The following is a 22,063-nucleotide window of genomic DNA, read 5'->3' as shown; positions in this document are numbered from 1 at the left end:
GTGACTGCCTGTCCCCCTCCTCACCTTCACAGGTAGAGGAAAGGATTCGGGGATTAGTTCTGAGAAGCACCTCACAAGATGAAAGGCACATAAAGTCCCTCACAAAACAAAATGTTTCCATGGCAAGGGATGCGCTGGCCACTGGCAAGACCTTACCTGAACACAGGCACAACACTCCATGTGTCACTAAGAGGTGATGAAAATGACACACTGAGGCTGCCTGTCTGAGCTGGATCCCAGCCATGCTGAGCCAGCTGTATTATCTATTTTGATTCATGTTTTTCAGACTTTGCTTTGTGTTCTGGGCTGGGCTGTGTCGCCTCTGTCCGTGGTACTTAACCATGAAATTCCCCATCCATCAGGTGCACAGCTGTGTTTGTGAAATGAGCATCTGCCCAACAAGAGCCCTGGGAGCTTCCCTGGTAGCTTAAAAACAAGGCTTAGCTTTAAAATCTGTAGGCTGCCCTTAAGAACCACTTCACCACCACAATGAGCCACAAGAACTTTTAAAGCTTGCTCACATCTGACTTTGCAAGTTACTTGATGCCAAGGGAGGTAAGATGCTCTGCACATCCACTTGCAGAAGGAATTCTCCCTCTGAGCAGGAGCTCTGACACACCACCTGAGTCAGGGCCAGAGGGGATTATCACAGCAACCTCGACCACAAGTGCTGCCACGAGCTCCCTCAGAGCTGAAATGACTGCCCACAATTAGCCATGGGACTAAGGGACCCGGGAAAGCTCCCAGTCCTTAGGGACAGGCAGGACTGGTGGCCTCTCCAGACCACTTGCACGCTTCAGTATACACCATTTTTGTTTGTTGAGGGGGGCTTTTTGTTGCTTGAGTGTTGTTTATGTGTTTTTTAAAGCAATTAAAATATAAAACTGCTCTAAAAGTGTGTCCATCAACATAAACATTTCTGTCTCTCCTCCAAATGCAAACTCTATTTAGCTGTACTAAAACACCTCTAATTTGCACCTCTGTTGTCTTCCTTCACATCCAACACATCACCACAGCTGCATGTCTAAATTTGTTAGAATTATGTATTTTACTTCAAATTAAGAAAATTTAAGTGTTACTTATCACCCATCATTCCCAAACACATCAGCCATCCAAGGAGCTGGTCAAAGGATCAACATCAGATGCACAAACAAAAGCAAAAAACGCTGAACAGCACAAATATCTCAGAAGATGAAAGCAGCAAAACCAACATATTACCATGGTTTTATAGCATTGCAACAACTCTGTGTTACTGATAATCCTTATTATACATTTCACTACTTTTTAAAAAATTCCCTACTCCACGAGATATTGAAACAAATGCACAATTAAGTTCTTTTAGAAAGGGTAAAAATCAAAATAGCTCAACTAAGAATAGAACTGAATGCCACATGCGAGCCAGGAACAAAATGTAATCATGGGACTTTATAGGAACATCTAGGTCAGGCATCCTCAACTTGACTCATCACACTGAGCAGCTTAAAACTTCACAGCAACCAGGCAGGCAATCACTTTGTTCAGACAGATCAAAATGGTGTATCACTACCTAACAAGAGCACAATAAAGACTTGCTTTTTTGGGGTGAAAATAGTGCTGTCAACATTTGCTGTCTGAATGTAATAAGCATTTTGTTCTCTTCCTGTTAAAATGCAAATCATCCCAGCATTTTCTTTCAAAAGCAATGGAAACGCTCAAATCTCTTTGTTTACTTTCCACACACAGGAGAACAGTAAACCAAAAAAATCTACTTGTGAATTATTTCCAGTGAGTCATTTTCTTATTAAAAAAAATACAAAATCTTCTATTCATCACTTCAGGGCCTGTGGGAATGGGGAGAAGGGCTAAAACTTTACTTCATTTCTCATTTACTTTACTGAACGTTGAAGTTCATGTATGAAAAGCAGAGCTCAGTGTCCTGACAAACTCAGTATCTTTAAATCTGAAGCAGACAAAGGTGTCAGCTTAAAGCCACATATTTTCAAGCTGCTGGCTATGAAGAAATGTAGCTTGAAAAGATCAAAATGGCAGAATGTTACTAATTTCCTGGAGAAAAAAAAAAAGAAGTATTCTTTAAAAGCTCTAAGGACAACAAAGGGAGCGTGGGTGTGTACAGAGCAGCATCAGGCAATGTGCACCTGAATAAAGGAGACTGTCAACAATATGAGCTGGTTCTTTCTTGGAAGCACTTGAGTAAATAAATAACTCCAGAGAATTAGAGCTTGGGTACTTTTCTCCCCAATTGGCATAACTAAATTAATGAGCAAACAATAACTCGTCACCACCAATAATTGACTTCAAAATTTCGGCAAAATTACTTGCTAAAAGTTAAGCCTGATCAAAAGGAGGAGGGCAGCCTAAACTGAAAATTAATTACCTTCCTGGGGTTTTTAGTAACTGGAAGAAAAGACTGGGACTGACTATACAAAACATGAGAAACACTCATAACTTCTGTCCCATAGTGGTACACAGTGCAACTCAAATTACAAATTCTGACTGGCAGAATGAAGATCAGGGTATTTGTAACAGGAAAATGATGTGCTTATACATGCAGAAAGTCTTTTCGGGAAGAAAGGAACATTTTTCTCTGTCATTTGAGGAGAAAAGGCATGAAATCAGTTCTTCATGGTTATGTTACAGGCCTTCTGGGTGTTTTTAAACACTTCTGTCATACAGAACTACACACAGGCTATGCAGCTCCAGTGCTATGAATCACACAGAACTGAAGCCCTGCCCCCTCCTCTCCCTTTTTTTCACCTTTTTCTGATATTTATTACAAATATAACAGGACAACAGCTTGGTCTCATCTTTCTGGTGAAAATAACTTCTGTCCCTCTACTCTAATTCTCTGCCTCTGAGCACCCTACCTGCCTTTCTGCAGATTATCTTATGGCAATTTACACTTAGTGAAAACTAGAAAGATAAGCATTTACTTTCTCCTTCCAAGGCTTAAAGACTTTTTTTTCAGCTTTTTTTTTAGTCTTTGTTAGAGTTTCCGGAAGAGGTACTCTTTGTTCTTATTTTGCTGTTTTTTTTTTTTTTTCTTTTGAGGTGCTATGTGGTTTCATGCATCAATTATTTGTATTGTGCTCAAGATGGAGAGTGTCAAATGACAGAAAGAACAGAACAACTGGCATAAGTTTAACCTGTATAGAGTGGAATTTACCTGGGTATGGAGGGTTAGTTAAGAATGCCAAGCCAATCCCATAGGCTGAACCTGGCTTTTCACCTCCATATTTCTCCTTTTATAATATTTCATCTTTCATAGCGTATTTCTCATTTGTACCAAGGGAATGAAAGGATTATGCAGTTATTCTCTTACCCATCCCTGAATCTTTCTTCGTGCCATCTGAGATAATGTCCACGTGGTCGCTGTCCACATCGTAACTGAAGAAGTCATTCAAGTAAGTCTTTGATCTCTGGCCACCAAATACATATAAGCAGCGATTTTTCTGGAAAAAGGTGGGGGGGGGGGGGGAATCTTTATGAGTTCAAGACAGTATGTTGGTCAACTGTGCTCATTAACAGAAATATTTACCATAAAATCATAAATGGTTTGGGTTGGAAGGGACATTAAAGCCCATCCAGTTCCAATCCCCTTCCCCTATCCCTGGTTGCTCCGAGTCCCGTCCAGCCTGGCCTGGAACACTTCCAGGGATCCAGGGGCAGCCATTAATGAATCAAAGAGGAACAGAGATGTCTCTTCTAAGTTTAACATCATTGTGCTCAGGTAACTGATGCAGCCCTGCCTCATCCAGCTTTGACTTCATTAAAGCAGCAGCTCATCTTTCAAGTTTATTATTAAAGAATTAACAGGGCCCCATTTCTAAAGTCCGTCATAAAATCATTGTTAAAAACACAACAGGAACAAAAGACAGACTGTAGGAGAAACCATCCAAGTACCAGCACATTACTAAATTCAGTACAGGCAAATGGCAAGGAGCAAGCCAAGAATAACAGGTTTATTGCTTCTTTCAAGTCTGCCAAGTGGAAAGTCCGTAAGTGGCAGATTATTTTTCTTTCAAATGGTTGAGAAAACAGAAAAGGACTTCAACTTCCATGACCTGTGCTTACAGAAACCAGTACTCTTACATTTACCACGGACACCTATTTGAAAGGTCCTCAAGTCCTTGTACAGAATTTTGTGGGGCACTATGTTTTTCCACCAGATTTTAAAGAACCATTCAGAACAAAAATAAAATGGAAAGCTCAGAAAGCCCAGTATTCACTGTAAAAATTCTAATCTTTTACTTGAAAGGGCAAGAGAAATAAAATCAGTAATTTCTTCAAATTGGTGGGTTGAGTTTATGGTATCAGTAAATATTTAAATGTCACAACATTAATTTTAATTCTCTTTAGTTCTCTTAAATAGACATGTGGTTGATGAACACATCTGGAAATGCAATGGAAGGTGGTTTTTAACACCCAACATAGAGTAAAATGCTATATACACCTCTCCCCCACCCTTCTGCTTCTCCATGAGGCTCTGGATGAAGTGCTCATAATCCCAGTTGTTCATAGCTGTTTGCAACTGCTCAGGACAACAAAGAGCAGCTGGATGCTCCAGCACCAAAGACTCTGAGGCCTGTGCAACTCAATGCACACCCATTTAGTCCCATTCCAGTAACAACACAGAGTACCTACCGGACCAGAAGTTTCTAAATTGCACTTCTGTCTTAAAAGGAATACATTTTTAGGTCAAAATGAACCACAGCCTTTGTTTCTATTTACTATTATTATATTAAAATTAACTCTTTTAAATTCTCCTTGATTTTTACATGAAATTTTATTCAGATGGGAGTCATGAAAGCTCTGAAACTTGAATTAGCTCCTCCTGCACTTACCAAAGCAGCATCAGAATGTCAGCAAACATTGAACTAACTGAGACAACACATCACTCAGGAGATTAAGAAGCTCAAAATTTGCAAGAAAAACCAAAACCAGATGTTCTCCTTAAAGTCAGACATCATAAATCAAAGTAGGGTGTGGATACTCACAGAATGGAACAGCATGCAGTGTCCTATCCGGGACTGGATATCCTCGGGTCCGGCGTTGCAGGAATCCTCCCTCAGAAGTTTCCACGTCTGGCACTGGCAGTCAAAAGCAAACAAGCCACTGAACTGGGGCTCACTGGCTCTGCTGTCGTCCACGCTGCCATTGCAGGTCAGGATTCGGCCTCCAAAGGTGTAGATCATGTGTTTTTCAGAATCCATGCACATCTGCAAGAAGCAGGGAAGCAGTTTTAAGCAGGTAAGACCTGAACACTCCGAGATCTAATACTAAACACCTCTCTCCTGCAAGCAATGCCTACTAAGCTAAGACAGTGCCCTGCACATCTCCTGGGACTCCAACAAACAGAAAGGACACACATCTTCATGGTTGTCAGGTCTTAATCTCATAAAAGAAATTTAAAACACAAGTCTGATTTCTATATGCCATTTCATATGCAAAAGAAGACTAAATGTACTCTTCATCACCTACATAACCTGCTGATTTCAGGGAAAAGTACTTGAGAGTCTTTCACAAGGATTCACAGGGGTTTTTTCCACAGACCCATAGATTCCACCGAAAAGATCCATGGGGATCTTTTCAAGCTACATTCTTCTAGCCAGAGTTAACAGAGTATCACCTCTGGCAATGGTTGTGCAAGGGAGAAATTCAAAATTCACTGCCCACTAATTAACTGACGCAAAAATCAGCCTGTGATTTGTTACGGAGATTCCATCCCCAGCACACATTTATCCCCATTACTGGAACACAAAGTGGGGGCTTAACCTGGCCAAAGATTCCTCATGGGAGTGCAGCAGAAATATGTTTAATCTGCAAACCTAAACTGAGGTTTAGGTTTGAGAAGCACTGCAACATCAATCAAACCAAACCCCCTGACTCCAGGTGATGTTTTCAGACAAAGTGCAAAGCAGAGAGTTACAAAATACCAGAGGGGGGGGAAAAAAAAAAAAAAGCAAACCAAAGAACAGACAAGATTACAGTAAGATAGAGATGCTACTCAGCAAAGCCTACACAAAACACTTCTAGTGCAGCACATTTCTGAAGGTTAAATAAAAACTGCTATTGCAATAGGTGTTGAGGGAGAGAAGGAGAGCTGCAGACTGACAGAAGTCAGTGAGGCCCTTCTTCCCTGAGAGACAGAACAGGGAAAAAGGGAATAATTTCAAGAGGCAAGCAAAGTACCCAGAGTAGCCTTGCCAGCTGACAATTTCCTTGTGCCTCTTCCCCAACACCTGGGAGACTGGCACTGGTTATTAATAGAACAGAAAGACTGATTGGCTTTTGTTCTGCAGACATGGCGTATCTTTAATTTTCGGTGTCAGCAGAAAGGCACATTGTGCTGGCAAACAACAGCTTTGGTTACAAAACAGCCAGTACCAATAAAGCTGATCTTGGGCTGCTTTAAAAATGAGTTCTGATGTGCTGTTTCTTGGCGATGCTTCATAAAAAAAAAAAAATCAATTGAGAACAAAATACCTTTTTCAAGTAGACAAAAGCCACTGAACACAACATAAGTAACGAAGTTTTCAATTTGAACACGTGGACAGATGTGACTTTTTAAAGGATTAGTAGCCATTCCTCTAAGGTGTTTTAAGCTCTATAAAGAAAGCACATTCTACAATTTTTAAAGGTAACCAATTTGGAAAGAATCCTGCTCCTGTGCTGGCCTCAGTCCAGCAGCTTGCTTGGAGTCTTCTTCCAAAGGTACCATACACAGTTTTACAAGATGCTCCCCAAGGCCCTCCAGGCAAGGCATATCTGCAAACCCAGCTCAAGGAGACTGATTAAAACCAGACGAACTGTGCTTTGGGCTTCAATAAAACGTGTCTTAACAAAATGCATTTGTTCACAAAGGTTTTTATGATTCTTCTGCCTCAGTTTGATTAGAACCAGCAGCCAGCAGTGCTGAGCAGCAATGCTATTAGGATTTAATTGAGTGCAGATCACACCTTCTTCATCCCTGCTCTGTTACCTGCTACAATGCCTCGAAATCACAGAGACTACAACCAAAACTGACTTTTGAACACCGAGAACTTGCAGCAGGAGGATGAGCGTGGCTGACCTGATGATCAAACACCAGCTTGGGGCCTCCATCTGCTGCAGTGTCCTCGCTCAGCAACATCCAGGTGTTGGTGTCGATGTCGTACCGGTAGAAATCACTTTTCAGGGACTTGCTGTTCCTCACGGAGGAATCCAGGTACCGCCCCAGGGTGTAGATCTGCCGTCGCTGGATGTCAATGCACATCTTGTGGCAGGACCTGGCACTGGGACCGCTCTGAGAATGCAAAGGACCACAAAAATGTAGAGAATAACAGATGTAATATTGTTCCAGGCAGGTCGCTAAGGGCAAATAAGTATTAGCAGCAGCTAGAAATCCTTGGAGAATTCAGGAAAATCTGCTTGTAATCAAATACAGGATTAATACATAACTAAATACAAGAGCACATCCCATAACTTCTGTCCTTTAGAAAGACACCAGCAAAAACCTCCATGCATTTGTCACAACAAACTTATGATTTGAACCTTTCTTGTCAGATTCCTTAGAAAACAGACAGTTTCTCCCAGAAGTGATTCTCAGAGGCGTGTGAAAACTACTTGATCTTTTAAAATAACAGAAGTCGATGCACATGAGAGGCAAATTAAGATGTCACAGCCTATAAATAACTGCACAGGAAGAAGATTAAGAAGTGCTCTATTACAAGAGCTCTGTTTTATTAATAGGCTGTTTTCTAACAGATCATAAGCAGACACTCCCCCAAGCAATCATATCCCGTAATGGCTCTGGGAAGGTAACAAAAGCACTCCCTGTCCTTCACAAATAGATATGGCCCTCCCAGCCTCCAGCTGAAAGAAAGTTTCCCACGGTAAGAAAAACTGCCCTGAGTTATGATCTTCAAGAGAAACACACAGAGTGCCCCATGTCAAATTATTACAGGCTTAATCCATCCAGGAGTGCTCAAGTTAAATCATGCAGTAATTTATTTAATGACATTATGATGATGATTATGCAGACCTGGGCAGTTTCCTTTCTGCTTCCCAAATCTCGTTTTAAGGGCCTTCATACACTCCTTCTTGAAGCATGAGAGCGATGTTCTAGTACACCAAAACATTAGAAATCAAGATTTGCAAAGCCTTATGTGCAAAATATCAGATGAAAACCATCATAACGTGAGCATAGATCAGTTCTGTAGTTTATTTTGACATAGCTGAGTGACAGGACACAAGAATGGTTTCCCACTAACAGAGAGCAGGTTGAAATTAGATATGGGGAAGAAATTCTTCCCTGTGAGGGTGGTGAGGCCCTGGCACAGGTTGGCAAGAGAAGCTGTGGCTGCCCTGGATCCCTGGAAGTGTCCAAGACCAGGTTGGAAATGGTATGGAGCAATTTGGGATAGTGGAAGGTGTCCTTGCCTATGGCAGGGCATTGGAATGGGATGATCTTTAAGGTCACTTCCAACCCAAACCATTATGGGATTCTATTAAAAAAAAACCAATTAAGAACTATTGAAAAGTAAAGATTAGGCAAGTAGTCAAGGATATAGCAAATCTTTAAAAACATTATTGAAGACTTACAGTTAAAGAACAGTAGCCATATCACACCAAATAATCAGCACAATAGTTGTTCTGTGTACCACCTTATATGTAATGTCTTATGAAAAAATCTTTATAATTGTACCTTTTCACTTAAATTTTACTGAAATTTAGAGTACACTAATGGAATGCACATCATTAAATTGGATAAAACAAGAAAGGAAGCATTACATCTTTATTGTCAAAAGCCTTTATACTATCCATGTTACAAAATTCAATTTCTTGATTAAGCAATGGTTCCAGGAAACTGCTTAGAGTAACTCAAAAGACCATGTGAAGAGGTGAACTGAATTGTTCATATTTTGTAAATATGAAGCATTATGTTGGCAATGATTACAGCTTTGAGGATTAGTTACTTCATGGTAATTAGGATAATTTTATTTTCTGAAAATAAAAGTACTGATAGCAGTGAAATATTAGCATAAAATCCTGAAATGCAGCAAAAACTCAGTGATTGCCTTTGGTCACAAAGGAAGATGACACAGAAGGCAACAACACAATTGTCTTTGTTCCTAGAAAACACAAAAACATTACCTTGCAGAGGACCCTGTTCCAAACACACGGGGGAGTTCCTTTGCATGAGAAGCACCAATCTGTGCACTCACAAAGGCAGCCCTTGGTTCACAAATAAATCACCCCAGTGTGCAAAGTCCATCCCAAGCCATGGAGCTGGGACCCTGAGGGATATGGCACCGGTCCCCTGCCCATGAGCACCTATTTGCCTTGGCACAGCTGCCTTGTGGGTGAGATGTGAGGAGCCACCTGTGCTTTCTGAGCCTCCCCTCTGGCAGGCCACTGCAGTTTTTTAATGGAATTGGACAATTTAGGAATCATCCCCCCACTCTCTCACCTCTATGTGGACTAAATTAAATCCTCCCAAACTTGTTCAAATAATGTCTTTGGCACTTTCAGGAGTAAATCTCCAATTTAGCAATTTCCAGATCTGCCTTGCCACAAAAAGCTACATCATCAACCAAAATTGGTCTGAGCACAGACACAACACTGAGACACTTCACAACTCAATACCCATTTCAAGGCAACGACATCAAAATCACAGTTGCTACACTAAATATGCAACATACAGATTTCCTAATGCTATTTTAAAATGAGAAAAGAATTCAGGAAAAATACTTTTTTTCTTTAATTATCTCCTGGTCACATCTCACACATTAATATCTGCTTTCTTAAACAGCTCTTAAGGCTAGCATTTCATCTCTACAGACACAGAATCTTCATCACCTCAAGTTCATGCAAGAACTTCAGCTCTACCAAACTGCAGAGCCTGCCATAGCATGAACTATCTCTTGTCATACAAGAAACTTCATCCAATTTGAAACCTGTTATCCAAGAAAACTGGAGTTCTGCCTGCACACCACTCACAAGATCACAAGGAACCTGCCAAAGTTTCCTCCTTAGCCTACATGTTTACCAAAATGAGTAAATAACTGCATTAACAGTGATACATGCTGGTTTGACATTTAAGGCAGAAAAGGTCTAAATGTGTGTTCACTTCTGAGTTCAGCTTGACCATGGCAGCCCTTGTAGCTCAAGTGTACTTCAAAGAGGGACACAAAGTCCATTTACAAAGACACTACAAAGGAGTAAAATGCTTCAAGGCACATGTGATGAATCAAATGCCTGTGGGTGGCTGTGAGTGTCCATCCAAAGTCGTGTGCTCCATGTGGTTACAACAGCAGCCTGTTGTTCACACCAGGAACACTCTGCCACAGCTTGTCAGGGACACAGCAATCCAGTAAATTCAAACAGGAAAGTTTGTTGATTCCACAAGTGTTCAAAGAATCTGACTCTTTAAAAGCAGTAAGTGAGAAAAACAGAGATGACTCTCCAACCCAAGGTTGAAGAGATCAAGCATGGCTAGAGGGCAAAAGAGCAACCTTCTGTCTCCCTGCCAGGATGGAGGCTGATCACGATCCATTAATTAATGTCCAAGGCTGAGTGGCTCTTACTAGAGATCTCTATGCCCTTCTTCAAATTCAGGCCTTATCACCAAATCACGGTTTTGACAAGTTGCTTCTGTGACTGTGTGAACTTGTGACAAACCTGTGCAAAACTCCTCATCTCTGAAGTGTTCAAGGCCAGTGGATGAGGCCCTCAGCAGCCTGACTTAGTGGAAGGTGTCCTTGCCCATGGCAGGGGGGTGAAACTAGAGGGTCTTTAAGGTCCATCCCAACCCAAACCACTCTTTGGGGTGAAACTAGAGGGTCTTTAAGGTCCATCCCAACCCAAACCATTCTTTCATTTTACAATTAAGTACTTTACTTTAGATCTAGTTTCTTCTAAGTTGTTACATATGGAATTCATTTTTGCAGATGAAGCTTCACGACCGGATTGACTGAGGTAGTAGAGGTGTCACTTCCCAAACAGAGCCCATCTTCCATAAGTCTCTGAAAGTCACACCCATCAACAGCACCCAAACGACCTGAACAAACACTGGCTCTGGGGACTCCTTCCAATTCTCATCACAAAGCTCCTGGCACACACACTGCAGAAACCACATGTGAAAGGGGCTTGTGACTGGCTAAGTCCTTATTCAGATGGCAAGAAGTGTGTCAGGCTGCTTTGGCCAGCGCCTCAGCTGCTGCCAAGGCTGTGATGGCAGAAGGAAAGCATTAGCATATCACATTTCTAACCTACAGGACACCAAACAATACCAAAAACTACTAAGCACAGGCACTGTTGGGCTTGTGTGGGACTCAATAAGTGCCCACACAGAGCCAGGACTGACCTGAACAAAGTGGCTCTGTGCCACCCAGCCCCACCATACAATCAGCACAGCACAATAACAGCTAAAACAGATTAAACAGCATGTGTAGGGTCCTGTTTGGAAGTGCTACAAAAACACCAAGCTTTATGCCCAGCTCCAAGGCTCTTCTTTAAACAGGTTGGTGTTGACGCAACTCCTCCAGTCTCTACAGCACAGATAAACGCCCTGGTGAGGATGGGATAGTGGGGAAAGGAAGAGAGGCTGTATGGCCAGGAGCACTTAAGAAAGGCTTTCAATCCTTTAAGCACCCAGGGCCAAATAGGATTTTTAGGTTTCGTCAGTGCTACACGAAATTCAATTGTGCAATGCCAAGTGAATACACAGTATACTTTATGAAAAGCCTTCTCAACATGCTAAGCCACTTTATAAAATCTAATTAGAGCTTTCTTCATTTAACTTGCAAATGCTGAAAGCAATTATCCCACTTAAGGACTAACTTACAAAACGTTTTCAAAAAGCAACACAACAGCACCGAGAGACAACACCGCCTCCTTAGAATAATTGATTTGTTCCTATACAGGGGAGAAAGGATTGGGACTCAACTCCTTAGGGTAGGGTCTGCTCAAATCACTATTTATGCCAGAATCAGCAGGCATCATCTTAGCAACAGCATCCTGGAATCCTACATTAAGACACAAACATGATAGCTTTCATTTTTTGGTTTGTTTTTAAATACATGTCCTATGAACCTTCTTTAATGAGAACACGACCGCAGGAAGCCGGTTCCACTGCCCATCCCAAACAAAAACTGGGGGAGCTTGGCTTCTTCTGGTTATCATAACCTTTTGCAAATAAAGGGGTTTCAGTTGCAAGAAAAATCTGTTTTATTCAGACCAATCCAGATGAAAAACCTCAGGAGCAAGCCTGGATCCTGTTCAAGAGTCAGGGAAATAAAAACAAAGAACAGCTGACTAATTCTCCGTTCTCGGTCCTGTAAAAGACTGAGTGGAATGTGAACACTGCCTCCAGTATGAAGTTCAAAAATAAGCGTCATGAGGTAAATGCTCTTGTCCTAAAGCAAACTAGGACGAGGACATAAAAAGACACAAACAACCTACTTTGTTTCCAGTCCTGAGAGCAGCCTGTCAGGCAACAAATAGTCCCTCCTGCCTGCACACAACTGCAGAGATTAATTGCTCTCATTTCCCAGTTTTGGACTATAATTTGTTTCCTCCAAAAAAAGGGGGGAAAGTTCTCCACAAACTTGAAAATGAAAGGAAATGCATATTATTCCTGGCATTAATTCAAGTCCATGTGCTTTAAGATTAGAGCTTGTTAGTGCTTTATCAATGCCAGTCTACAGCTAATGCGCTCCCAAAATGTTTAATCTGAGCCGCAGCAAAGATTTCCTTTGCTCTAGATGAGCACTAAATTCAGCAAGAGAAACAACTGCAGCCATACAACAAAATAAAACACTTTCATCCCATACAGGTTACTCACAGAAGGCATTTTAAGTTTACCATAACCTAAAGGTGCCAGAAACATAAGAAAATAATTTAATCTAGTCTCTTTTTTTTTTATGGTAGCATGGAGGATTTGTATGGTCCCTCAACACAAAACAGGAGCTGGGTGCTGATGTATTGCTCCTATCACCATGAAATAAGACCCTCCCTCAAACAGCACATCCCAACCTCCTACTCTGTATGACGGCATACATCAGTGCCACCTGTGTCATTTGATGTCCATAGACTAGACACTTGCAACACCAGAATTAAAAACCTTTGGAGGTCACACAGGGTAAATGCAGCAAAGGACTGAATGTTTCTAGGATCATAAGATGAGAGTTTAGCTCCAAAAATTTTTTTTTGGATACTCAATGTACACTCTGTTCTTTAAATTACTCTGCAAATAATCCCTGTGTCCAAGGCCAGGCTGGATGGGGCTTGGAGCAACCTGGGATAGTGGAAGGTGTCCCTAACCATGGCAGGGGTTTGGGACTAGATGATCTCTAAGGTCCCTTCCAACCTTTAACATTCCACAATTCTTGTCACTATTTATAAAAGTAACAGATATTCCAACTAAATATTAAGGCTGCTTTACCAGTTATAAAGAATATTTCTGAGAACATGGAAGTTCATCAGCCACTGAATGGTTTGGGTTGGAAGGGACATTAAAGCTCATCCAGTCCCACTCCCCTGCCTTCCACTATCCCAGGCTGCTCCAAGCCCCTGAGACTGGACACTTCCAGGGACAGGGCAGCCACAGCTTCTCTAGAAAACTCTTACCTATAAACTAAATATTTTCTGCCAAAAAATATTTTGTGAAGCTTAAGAAATAGAGCAGAATCTATCAAAGAGCCATCATGCTGAAAACTCCTCAGTACCAGTACTGGAAAGGCAGGAATTTACACAATTTTTCACACAAAAGAGTTAAATGCCTTATGATAAATATTAGGTTTGGATATTAAAAAGTTCTAATTAACTATTAATAAGTCCAGGCACAGCCAAGACAGGAAGACACCCTCGGTCAGGCAGTTGACACAGAATCTGAGCTATGGCTAATCTGCTTACTGGTGCCCTCCTACAGCGATGCCACGGGATAGATTTACCAGCAAAGTCCTTTCTGGGCATCTGACTCAGACATGATGGAGCAGATTAAAGTCAGAAGCAGCTTTCAGCATACAGTTTTGTTTGCACATCTCTTCAAGGTGGGCAAACAATAAAATTTAACAGGATGAAGCTTTCTTTTTCCCCTTCCTAAAAGCATCCTCACATTTGGGACAGTCCTAATTTCCCACTGTTGATGCTGCATGGCCTTGAGCTGAGCCTGCCACAAAGAGACTTTCCCTGCTTAAATTAGAATTAAAAAAATAAAAGGCCTGATGTTCTATTTTTGAAAGATGGTTCAATGAGCTTATAAGTCAAATGATCAGGCTCAGAGATCATACAACACAATCCTTATGACAGCAGTGGGCTGGATTTGATGACCCTTGACAGCCCAACCCTTCCAGTCTGACATGAACTTGACTCCAAGTCTTTGCTCCATCCTCCAGGGATCAGCACAGGTTTATCACAGCACAGACTCTGTGCAGCCCATGAGCATTGCTATGAAAACAAATAGATAATGTTCTGTTCTCATTAAATTATTATTTATTAGACTCTGTGCCACCTGCTTGTAGAAATAACTAATTTGAGAGTATTTTCATAAAGGAATGAATTAATACATGATCTTCTGGCTTCTGATGTGCCCTGATCAAGGCACCTCTAAAGACCAAGTGCGTCCTCACAGCTGAACTTTCCACAGCACCAACACTGTGCTTTGACAGCTGTGCTGCCTGAGTTTTCCTACAGTGCAGAAACAGCTTTGGCAGCCACTGCCAGAGAATTACCAGTGCAGGAGCCACATTCCTGGATCTCCTGAGTTCTCTGCTCTCACACCAGGGTATCATCAAGGCCTTCCAGCAATGCATAACACCATGGATCTTATGCTGCAGTAAAACATCTTAAAAGCCAGTGGAAAGGGGAAAAAGCTCCCACATCTTCAAGCATGCAAATAGTGGGAAATAATCTGTGGCCACTCAGTATTTAAAATGGGGTTATAAAAAAAGATGAAGGGGGACTTTTTACACAGGCAGATAGTGACAGGACAAGGTGGAACAGTTTTAAACTGAAAGAGAAGACATTTAGATCAGCTGTTAGAAAGAAATTCTCTGCTCAGGAGGGTGATGAGGGCCTGGCACAGGGTACCCAGAGAAGCTGTGGCTGCCCCATCCCTGGAAGAGCCCAAGGCCAGGTTGGATGGGGTTTGGAGCAACCTGGGATAGTGGAAGTTGTCCCAGTGGATGGTAGGGGGTGGAATGAGTTGATCTTTAAGGTCCCTTCCAACCCAAACCATTCTGCAATTCTATAATTTATTTGAAGAAGGTTGCAGGAATGTGTATGAAGGTCTTGTGCAGGCTTTAGTTTACAGTCAAAAATAAAAGTCATCCAACCTTTGTGATTCAGCTTACAAATGCAAACAAGAGAAGTACTGAAGGAATACCTCAGTACACGGTGACCTTGCAGCAAAAGGACATCAGTTCTGTGCTATTTCTAACAAAAGGCACAATTCACCTGCAAACAAAGCACTGCTCACACTGGTGAAATGGGAAAAAACTTCAACTTCTTAAATTTTACCAAGTAAATTGTCAGTTTGTTCCACATCCACTGCTCAGCTTTGCTTTCAGCAACGCTGATGAAATGTAACAGACAAGCCACCAGAGAACCAGAGCTTTCACCAGCTCCGAGATGGGCCCTCAGGACAACGTCCCTCGTGTGTTGAATTTAACTAACCCCATTAACAATTGCAGGATGTTGAATGAGGTCATTTTTGCATGCATCACAAGTTCACGCTGTCCTCTCATTACCAGTAACAATGGCCAGTGAAGGTCCAGCCAAGAGAGATTTTTCTATAGACACAAACTACTCAGCTGAGTTACAGCCCCACTTGCAGACCAGAAGGCTGAAAAAATTTAACTGGTTGCTTATGAACTGTTTAGCCACAAAGGTTACAAGCAAGGCTACACTTTTGGAAGTTGTTCTTTTTTTGTAATTAATTGTCCTTGAGATGCTGGTGATAGACAAACATGAAATTCTAAGTCCAAATCCTTCGACAGCCACAGGCTCTCAGATGTTTCTGAGAAAGTGAAGACAGTTTTTATCTGTGACAAAAGAGTAGTTTGCACCTGAAGGTGTTGGCAAGTTGTAAAAGTGGCTGTTTAATTTCCTAGAGCCCAGTATCAGTAACGTCTCCATCACATGCAAGCCCTGGAAAATTCAAGGATTAAGTCCTATTAAACACAGTAAGCTCTTTCAGACAGATCTGAATTCAACACATCATTGCACCAACTACTGTGCCAATAAGTTCTCTTTAGACTCCAGAAAGTTCAATTCCCAATTACCTCCAAAACCCAATTGCTGAAATATCTCAGTAGCAAGGTCCACAAAATCTTACTACATTTCCAAGCACGTAATTATACAGACAATTTAGCTACAGATTTGTCTGTGATACTACTTGAGACTGCTTTCTCTATGTTACCACCTTGGGATAACTGATATTTCTTCAGGGATTTCTGTATTTGTACAGACTGAGCAATGTTAATGTAACATTAATGTAACAAGTCTCTCAGTGTAGCTGTAATAAGACATTACTCCCAAGGCAAGTTGACTGGTGTGTGAAGCTATTTTCACTCACCGGCAAAAGAGTTAAGTTTTCCTTCCACCTCTACATATTCTCCTATTCCTTTAAAATCCTTTTCTTTTAATCCCTTCAGTGTGAAATGCTGGGGTCCTGGCATTCCAGCTGGCTCATCTCACAGGTGCATATTTCTGTGTCTTTAAAAGCCAAAAGGATATAAATCAGAATTCCTTGTACCAACAGCAACCTCTTCACTAAATCTTTACCTGAAAATCCTGTAATGTCATTTTCCCCCCAGGATGCATCCACAGCCACCCAAGAATGACTCTTCACTGCCTCATCTACAATTTACAGGGAATTGCAAAATGCATTAGGATGATGCAATAATGTCCTAATAAAGCCATGTAAGTAAAATAAAGTTCCATTCCAGACCAGAGATCAGAGCATTAAACTCCTCATAAGCTGCAGCTGAAGTGGTGATTTTTATCGGAACATAAACGCCACAAATCAACTCTGCCTGATGCATTACTTCAAGGACTAAAAGTAGTTTTACTTTGCAACTGAAAGCTTTATGATGACTTGGAAATTCAGCATAACCTGAAGACTGGCATGCACAAGCTCCAGGGCTGCCAGAACTGTGCAGCCTCCAGAACACTGGGCACAAGGCATTTATTTAATGCTCCTTTCTCCAAAAGACTTGAACAGCAGCATGTGGAGGAAAAGGACCTCCACACATTCAAACACCTGGTGTGAGAAATAACTGAAGTTTGGCTGGTTTTCTGGGCTTTTTTTCATGCTGGAAGCAAGAAATACAGGCACCTAATGAAGGAACTGAATAACTTAAGACCCAAAGTTGTTTTCAAATATGGATGATCTTTCCCTTAAAAAAATGTCAAAGTTAAAAAAAAAAAAAAAGACAAATAAACCAGGATTAAGAGGACAGAACTCTTGAGGCACACAAGATAGCTTTAAAAGCTGAAAACCTTTTCCAAAGAGTTTACTTAAAAATAAATTATTTTAAAAGCTGAGGTGCTACTCCCTCAACAGGGCTTTTTTGCTTTAGGCTGCCTAAGTGGAAATCACTGGGGATGTCAGTTAGGCATATGTGAAAGTCTCTCTCAAACATTCTGGTGAAAGAATACTGGCTTAGAACATTTCAAACCATTATGCTACTAAATAGGGAGGAAAATAAACCATTAGCCTGTGATATTTAGGATCAGCCTAGGATACTTTTCATTTGGTTCACTCCAGCATCTGCTGTCTTTGTCCCTACTTTTGTAGGCATTTGCACTATTTAGGGAGTTGGCTCCGAGGTACGTCTGCAGTATCCAAGTTTCTTTCAGGGACAGCTGCCTTCTCCCTGTGTGCTTTTGCAGCACCAGGAATCTCCTACAACTGAGCATCTGTACCACTGGAACTGCTCAGCAGTAGGACATGGCACACTCGCTGTATTAGATCTCAACTACGTAAACATCACAATATTTGCAACAAAAAGCCCCTCAAGTCACTTGATGTGTCTTCCAAACTGTATCACCATCTGTGGGGAGAAGTCAATATTTGAAACTAGTTCAGTTCCTACTCTTCAAACAGCACAGGGTAAAAGCTTTACATTGACAAGCTCATGTATTTTTGCATCACACCCAAAAAACCAGTCAGAGGTGTCACAAACTCCTACAAAAAATGCTTCTGTGGTTATATGACACTGAAAGCTTTGGGTAAAGTCATCCATGTCAACAAATGTAAAGAAATGCATGCAGAGACTGGAGAAAATTTGACTGGAAATACAATAGCAGCTGAAATTCCCCTTGGCTCTCACCATTAGCAGATCTTTCTACACTTGTCAGCTTTTACTTTCAGCATCCTGGAAAAGCACTTTCTGTTCACAGCAAACTGCCACCTCACAATATACCCATTTTCTACATCATTTTGAACCTACTGAACAGGGGGCACTTGTTGACCTACACTTTCCTTCATTGTGAGCAAAGATTTATCCTCTCAAGCAGTTAAACCATGACACGACCTTCACTTCTACCTTTGGTAAGGAAACACTTCAACTATTTTTGAGAGAAACACAGTGTCACCTAAACCTAACCCATTTACACAATTTCCACATCCTTCACAGAGCCGATTTGTGAGCAGGATTTTCCTCTGAAGAAGCCAGAATGAGGATGAATCAATGTATTTTCCAAGAAGCAGCACAGAAGGTACCAATCAGTGCAGTGACACTACTTGAAGGGAGATCCCCCCATCTCCTGTCTCTAGGAAATACTAGAAACAAGGTAGAGAAATACCAGAGACACACACAATATGCCAACTATCACACTGCTTTAGCCTCATTTATCTGATCTCCAGAGGCATCAACACCCCTCAGCATTTTGATCCTATTTCAAAATCCCCTGACTATCAATTTACACCAAATGAAATGTCTTTCCTGCATTTAAACCTGTCCTCCTGCACTGATTTTAACTAAATTACCCTTCAAAAGAGAAAGCTGCTGCTTGGAAACTAGAAATAGACATCAAAACACACACATGAAATTTCCCTGTTAACTGACACTGGCTTCGAGTAAAAATGTCCAAGGAATGACAAGGTTTGTTTTTTTAAAACTATTTACTCCCTAATCCTGAAGAGGTCTGTTGATCTACAGCCACTAAAAAACCCTGAAGACAACAGCATTTGTCAGAACATTCCACTTGATTCAGGGTAGAAACTCTTAAAGGCTCTTAAATGAAATTTTGGCTGTGCCTTGTGCCAGCTGATTCACAGGGCTGTCACACACTCCAGAGACAGAAGCTGTGGCTAAGCTGAGAGGTCCTAAGTTGCTCCATGGAGCATCTCCCTGGAAGGATTCAGGTTTGAGGAAGAGGATTTGACAAGCACAGCAGGAGTCCTGCTGGATCCATACTCTGAAGGGATGGTGGGGTCTCTCTGGTCATCAGCAGTGGTGGTGTGCTCACCAGCAGGTCCTGCAGACCCTGTTTTCATGCTGTAGGTGATCCAGCTACTCCAGCAGCGCCCTGAGCATTTTGTCCAGACACACAAGACAGACATAAGGAGCTGGAGTATACCCAGACAAGAGAACAGAGCTGGGGAAGGGTCTGAAGCACCAGGAGGGGCTGAGGGAGCTGGGAAAGGGGCTCAACGTGCAGGAAAGGAGTCTCAGGGGGGACTCTGTGGCTGTGCAAAAGTCCCTGACAGGAGGGGACAGCCAGGGGGGATTGAGCTCTGCTCCCAAGGAACAGGGACAGGCAGAGAGGAAATGGCCTCAAGTTACACCAGGGGAGGTTGAGCTTGGATATTTGGAAAAATTTCTTCTGAAAGGGCTGCCCATCCCTGGAACAGGCTGCCCAAGGCAGTGGTGGAGTCCTCGTCCCTGGAGGGATTCAAAAGCCACGTGGATGTGAGACTTGGGGACGTGGTTTAGTGGTGGCCTTGGCAGTGCTGGGAAAACCAGTTGGAGTTGATCTGAGAGGGCTTCTCCAACTGAACTATTCAATGAATCTATGAAAAGGAGCTATGAAAAATCAGCTTTGGTGGTCTAATTGTTAAAAAAGACAAATGCAACTTCAAGTGACAGACACCTCACTGGAAAATGTTGAAAAACAGCAGCAAAAACATTTTCTAAAAAGATCACACAACTATTTTAATAATGCACTGCAACAGAAGCTCCCAGTATCCTTATCCCAAAAATATTACTCTGCATTATCCCTACAATAACACTGGACAGGATGCAACTTACACCATATTTCACTCTTATCCAAGCTTAATTATTGAGTGGCTAATTTAACCACTGTCACTGATTAATTAGAATAAAAAAGCCAGAAGCAGAACTAGCATAATACAACAAAACAAGATTAAGCTCCACTGGAATCTACTCTGAATATTTTTTAAAATTCCATGTCAACAGACATTTCCTTTTTGCAAATTGTTTGTGAGCAGTTGATGTCCCTATTAGAGAAACATCTGGAGTCTTTGTTTTTGAATATACTTCTCAACATTTGAGATTGACCTTTTCATTTCTAAACCAGGTTTCATCCAGATCTCTTTGGAGGGAAAAAAAAAAAAAACAAAAAACCACAACCCATTGCTGGTTTCCAAGTACAGCAGCTGCCAGCTCACTGTACCTCAGAAAGCCACCAAAACCCCTGAACTACAGTTCAGGAGGCCTCCTGAACACTGCTGAATGTATCACAGAATCATGGAATGGTGGGTTGGAAGGGACCTTAAAGCCCATTCAGTGCCACCTCTGGCTGTGGGCAGGGACACCTTCCACTATCCCAGGTTGCTCCAAGCCCCATCCAACCTGGTCTTGGACACTTCCAGGGATCCAGGGGCAGCCACAGCTTCTCTGGGTACCCTGTGCTAGGGACTCCCCACCCTCCCAGCCAGGAATTCCTTCCCAATATCTCATCTAACCCTGCCCTCTGGCACTGGAAAGCAGTTCCCCCTTGTCCTGGTACACCATGCCTTTGTCCCAAGTCCCTCTCCAGCTCCTCTGAAACCCTTTTAAGCACTGATAGAGGCTCTGAGCTCTCCCTGGAACCTTCTCTTCTCCAGGTGAGCACCCCCAGCTCTGCCAAACTGGCTCCAGAGGAGAAGCGCTCAAGTCCACATCATCAAAGCCTGTTGAGCTTCTCATCCATCAGCAACCCAACTCCTTCTCCTCCTCGGGGCTGCTCTTGGATCCAATCTCTGCTTGGCCTCTATCTGTTCTTGGAATTGCCCCAATCCATGCGCAAGACCTTGCACTTGGCCTTGCTGAACTCCACAAGGCTCACAGGGACCCCACCTCACAAGTTTGTCATGGAGAATTCTTCCAGAATTCCCTTTCCAAAGCCATGACTCTCCACACTTCTCTCTATTAAGTACATCTCTTCTTCAAAACTTTTCACACATTCAGCAAATCTCCACTTTTTAAAAATTCCTTTCTTCTTCTCCTCGCTAGACCATTCCCATCTTCCATCTGAATTTCCTGAACTTCCATAACACTCTGCTAACACTTTTCCCTCCAAAATCCCTTTATAATCATTTAATCACATCAACTCACAACTCTTCTACTGTGTCTCCTCCACAGCTCTCCTTTTGTGCATTCCTCCTTTCTCCCATCCCAGCCAGCAAGAAGGAAATGCATCCCATAAACACCAGACTGACCCACACTGGTTTGGGCAGGAAGAAAACACAGCAGTCCCTTTTTGACTAAACAGTACATAAATATAAGAATTTTACCTCTCCACAGCTCTGACAGAAAACAGAGTATCACGTTCAGTTTTGTTATTGCTCATTTTGTAAAGGATGTTCCAATCAGTAAGTACATGACACAGAGATTTGAGGGCTACAGGAAATGCCTGTGAGATTTTTTTTTTCCAGCTCAGGCTATTTGTTCTACTTGAACACAACCTCTAAAAAACCTTTGGTATGAAAAAAAAGAGAAAATATTAAATGTTATTTAATCTGGTAAGGAAGCTCACAAAATTAGCTGTGACAAGAAACTGAGAAATACAAATGAGAAACAAGATGTTTTTATACTGTTTTCAAATAGCTGAGGAAATCAACTCCTGAATTTGT

At 41.9% G+C, this 22,063-nt stretch overlaps 1 protein-coding gene across 3 annotated transcripts in view; it reads right to left on the bottom strand.

Moving 5' to 3' along the window:
- MKLN1 (muskelin 1) overlaps nt 1-22,063 on the bottom strand; it is a 93,132-nt gene that overhangs the window by 20,544 nt on the left and 50,525 nt on the right. For all 3 annotated transcript variants that reach the window (XM_041413454.1, XM_041413456.1, XM_041413455.1), the window contains 3 exons: nt 7,070-7,282; nt 4,995-5,216; nt 3,320-3,449 (listed from right to left, as the gene is read on the bottom strand). In XM_041413454.1, the coding sequence (XP_041269388.1) occupies nt 3,320-3,449; nt 4,995-5,216; nt 7,070-7,282 (565 nt within the window). The remainder of the gene's footprint in view (nt 1-3,319; nt 3,450-4,994; nt 5,217-7,069; nt 7,283-22,063) is intronic.

Source organism: Onychostruthus taczanowskii, unplaced genomic scaffold (assembly GCF_017590055.1).
Source record: "Onychostruthus taczanowskii isolate IOZ18803 unplaced genomic scaffold, ASM1759005v1 scaffold41, whole genome shotgun sequence".
NCBI classification, from domain to species: domain Eukaryota; kingdom Metazoa; phylum Chordata; class Aves; order Passeriformes; family Passeridae; genus Onychostruthus; species Onychostruthus taczanowskii.
Note: the sequence above shows the minus strand (reverse complement) of the source record. Positions and strands in the feature narration are given on the sequence as shown.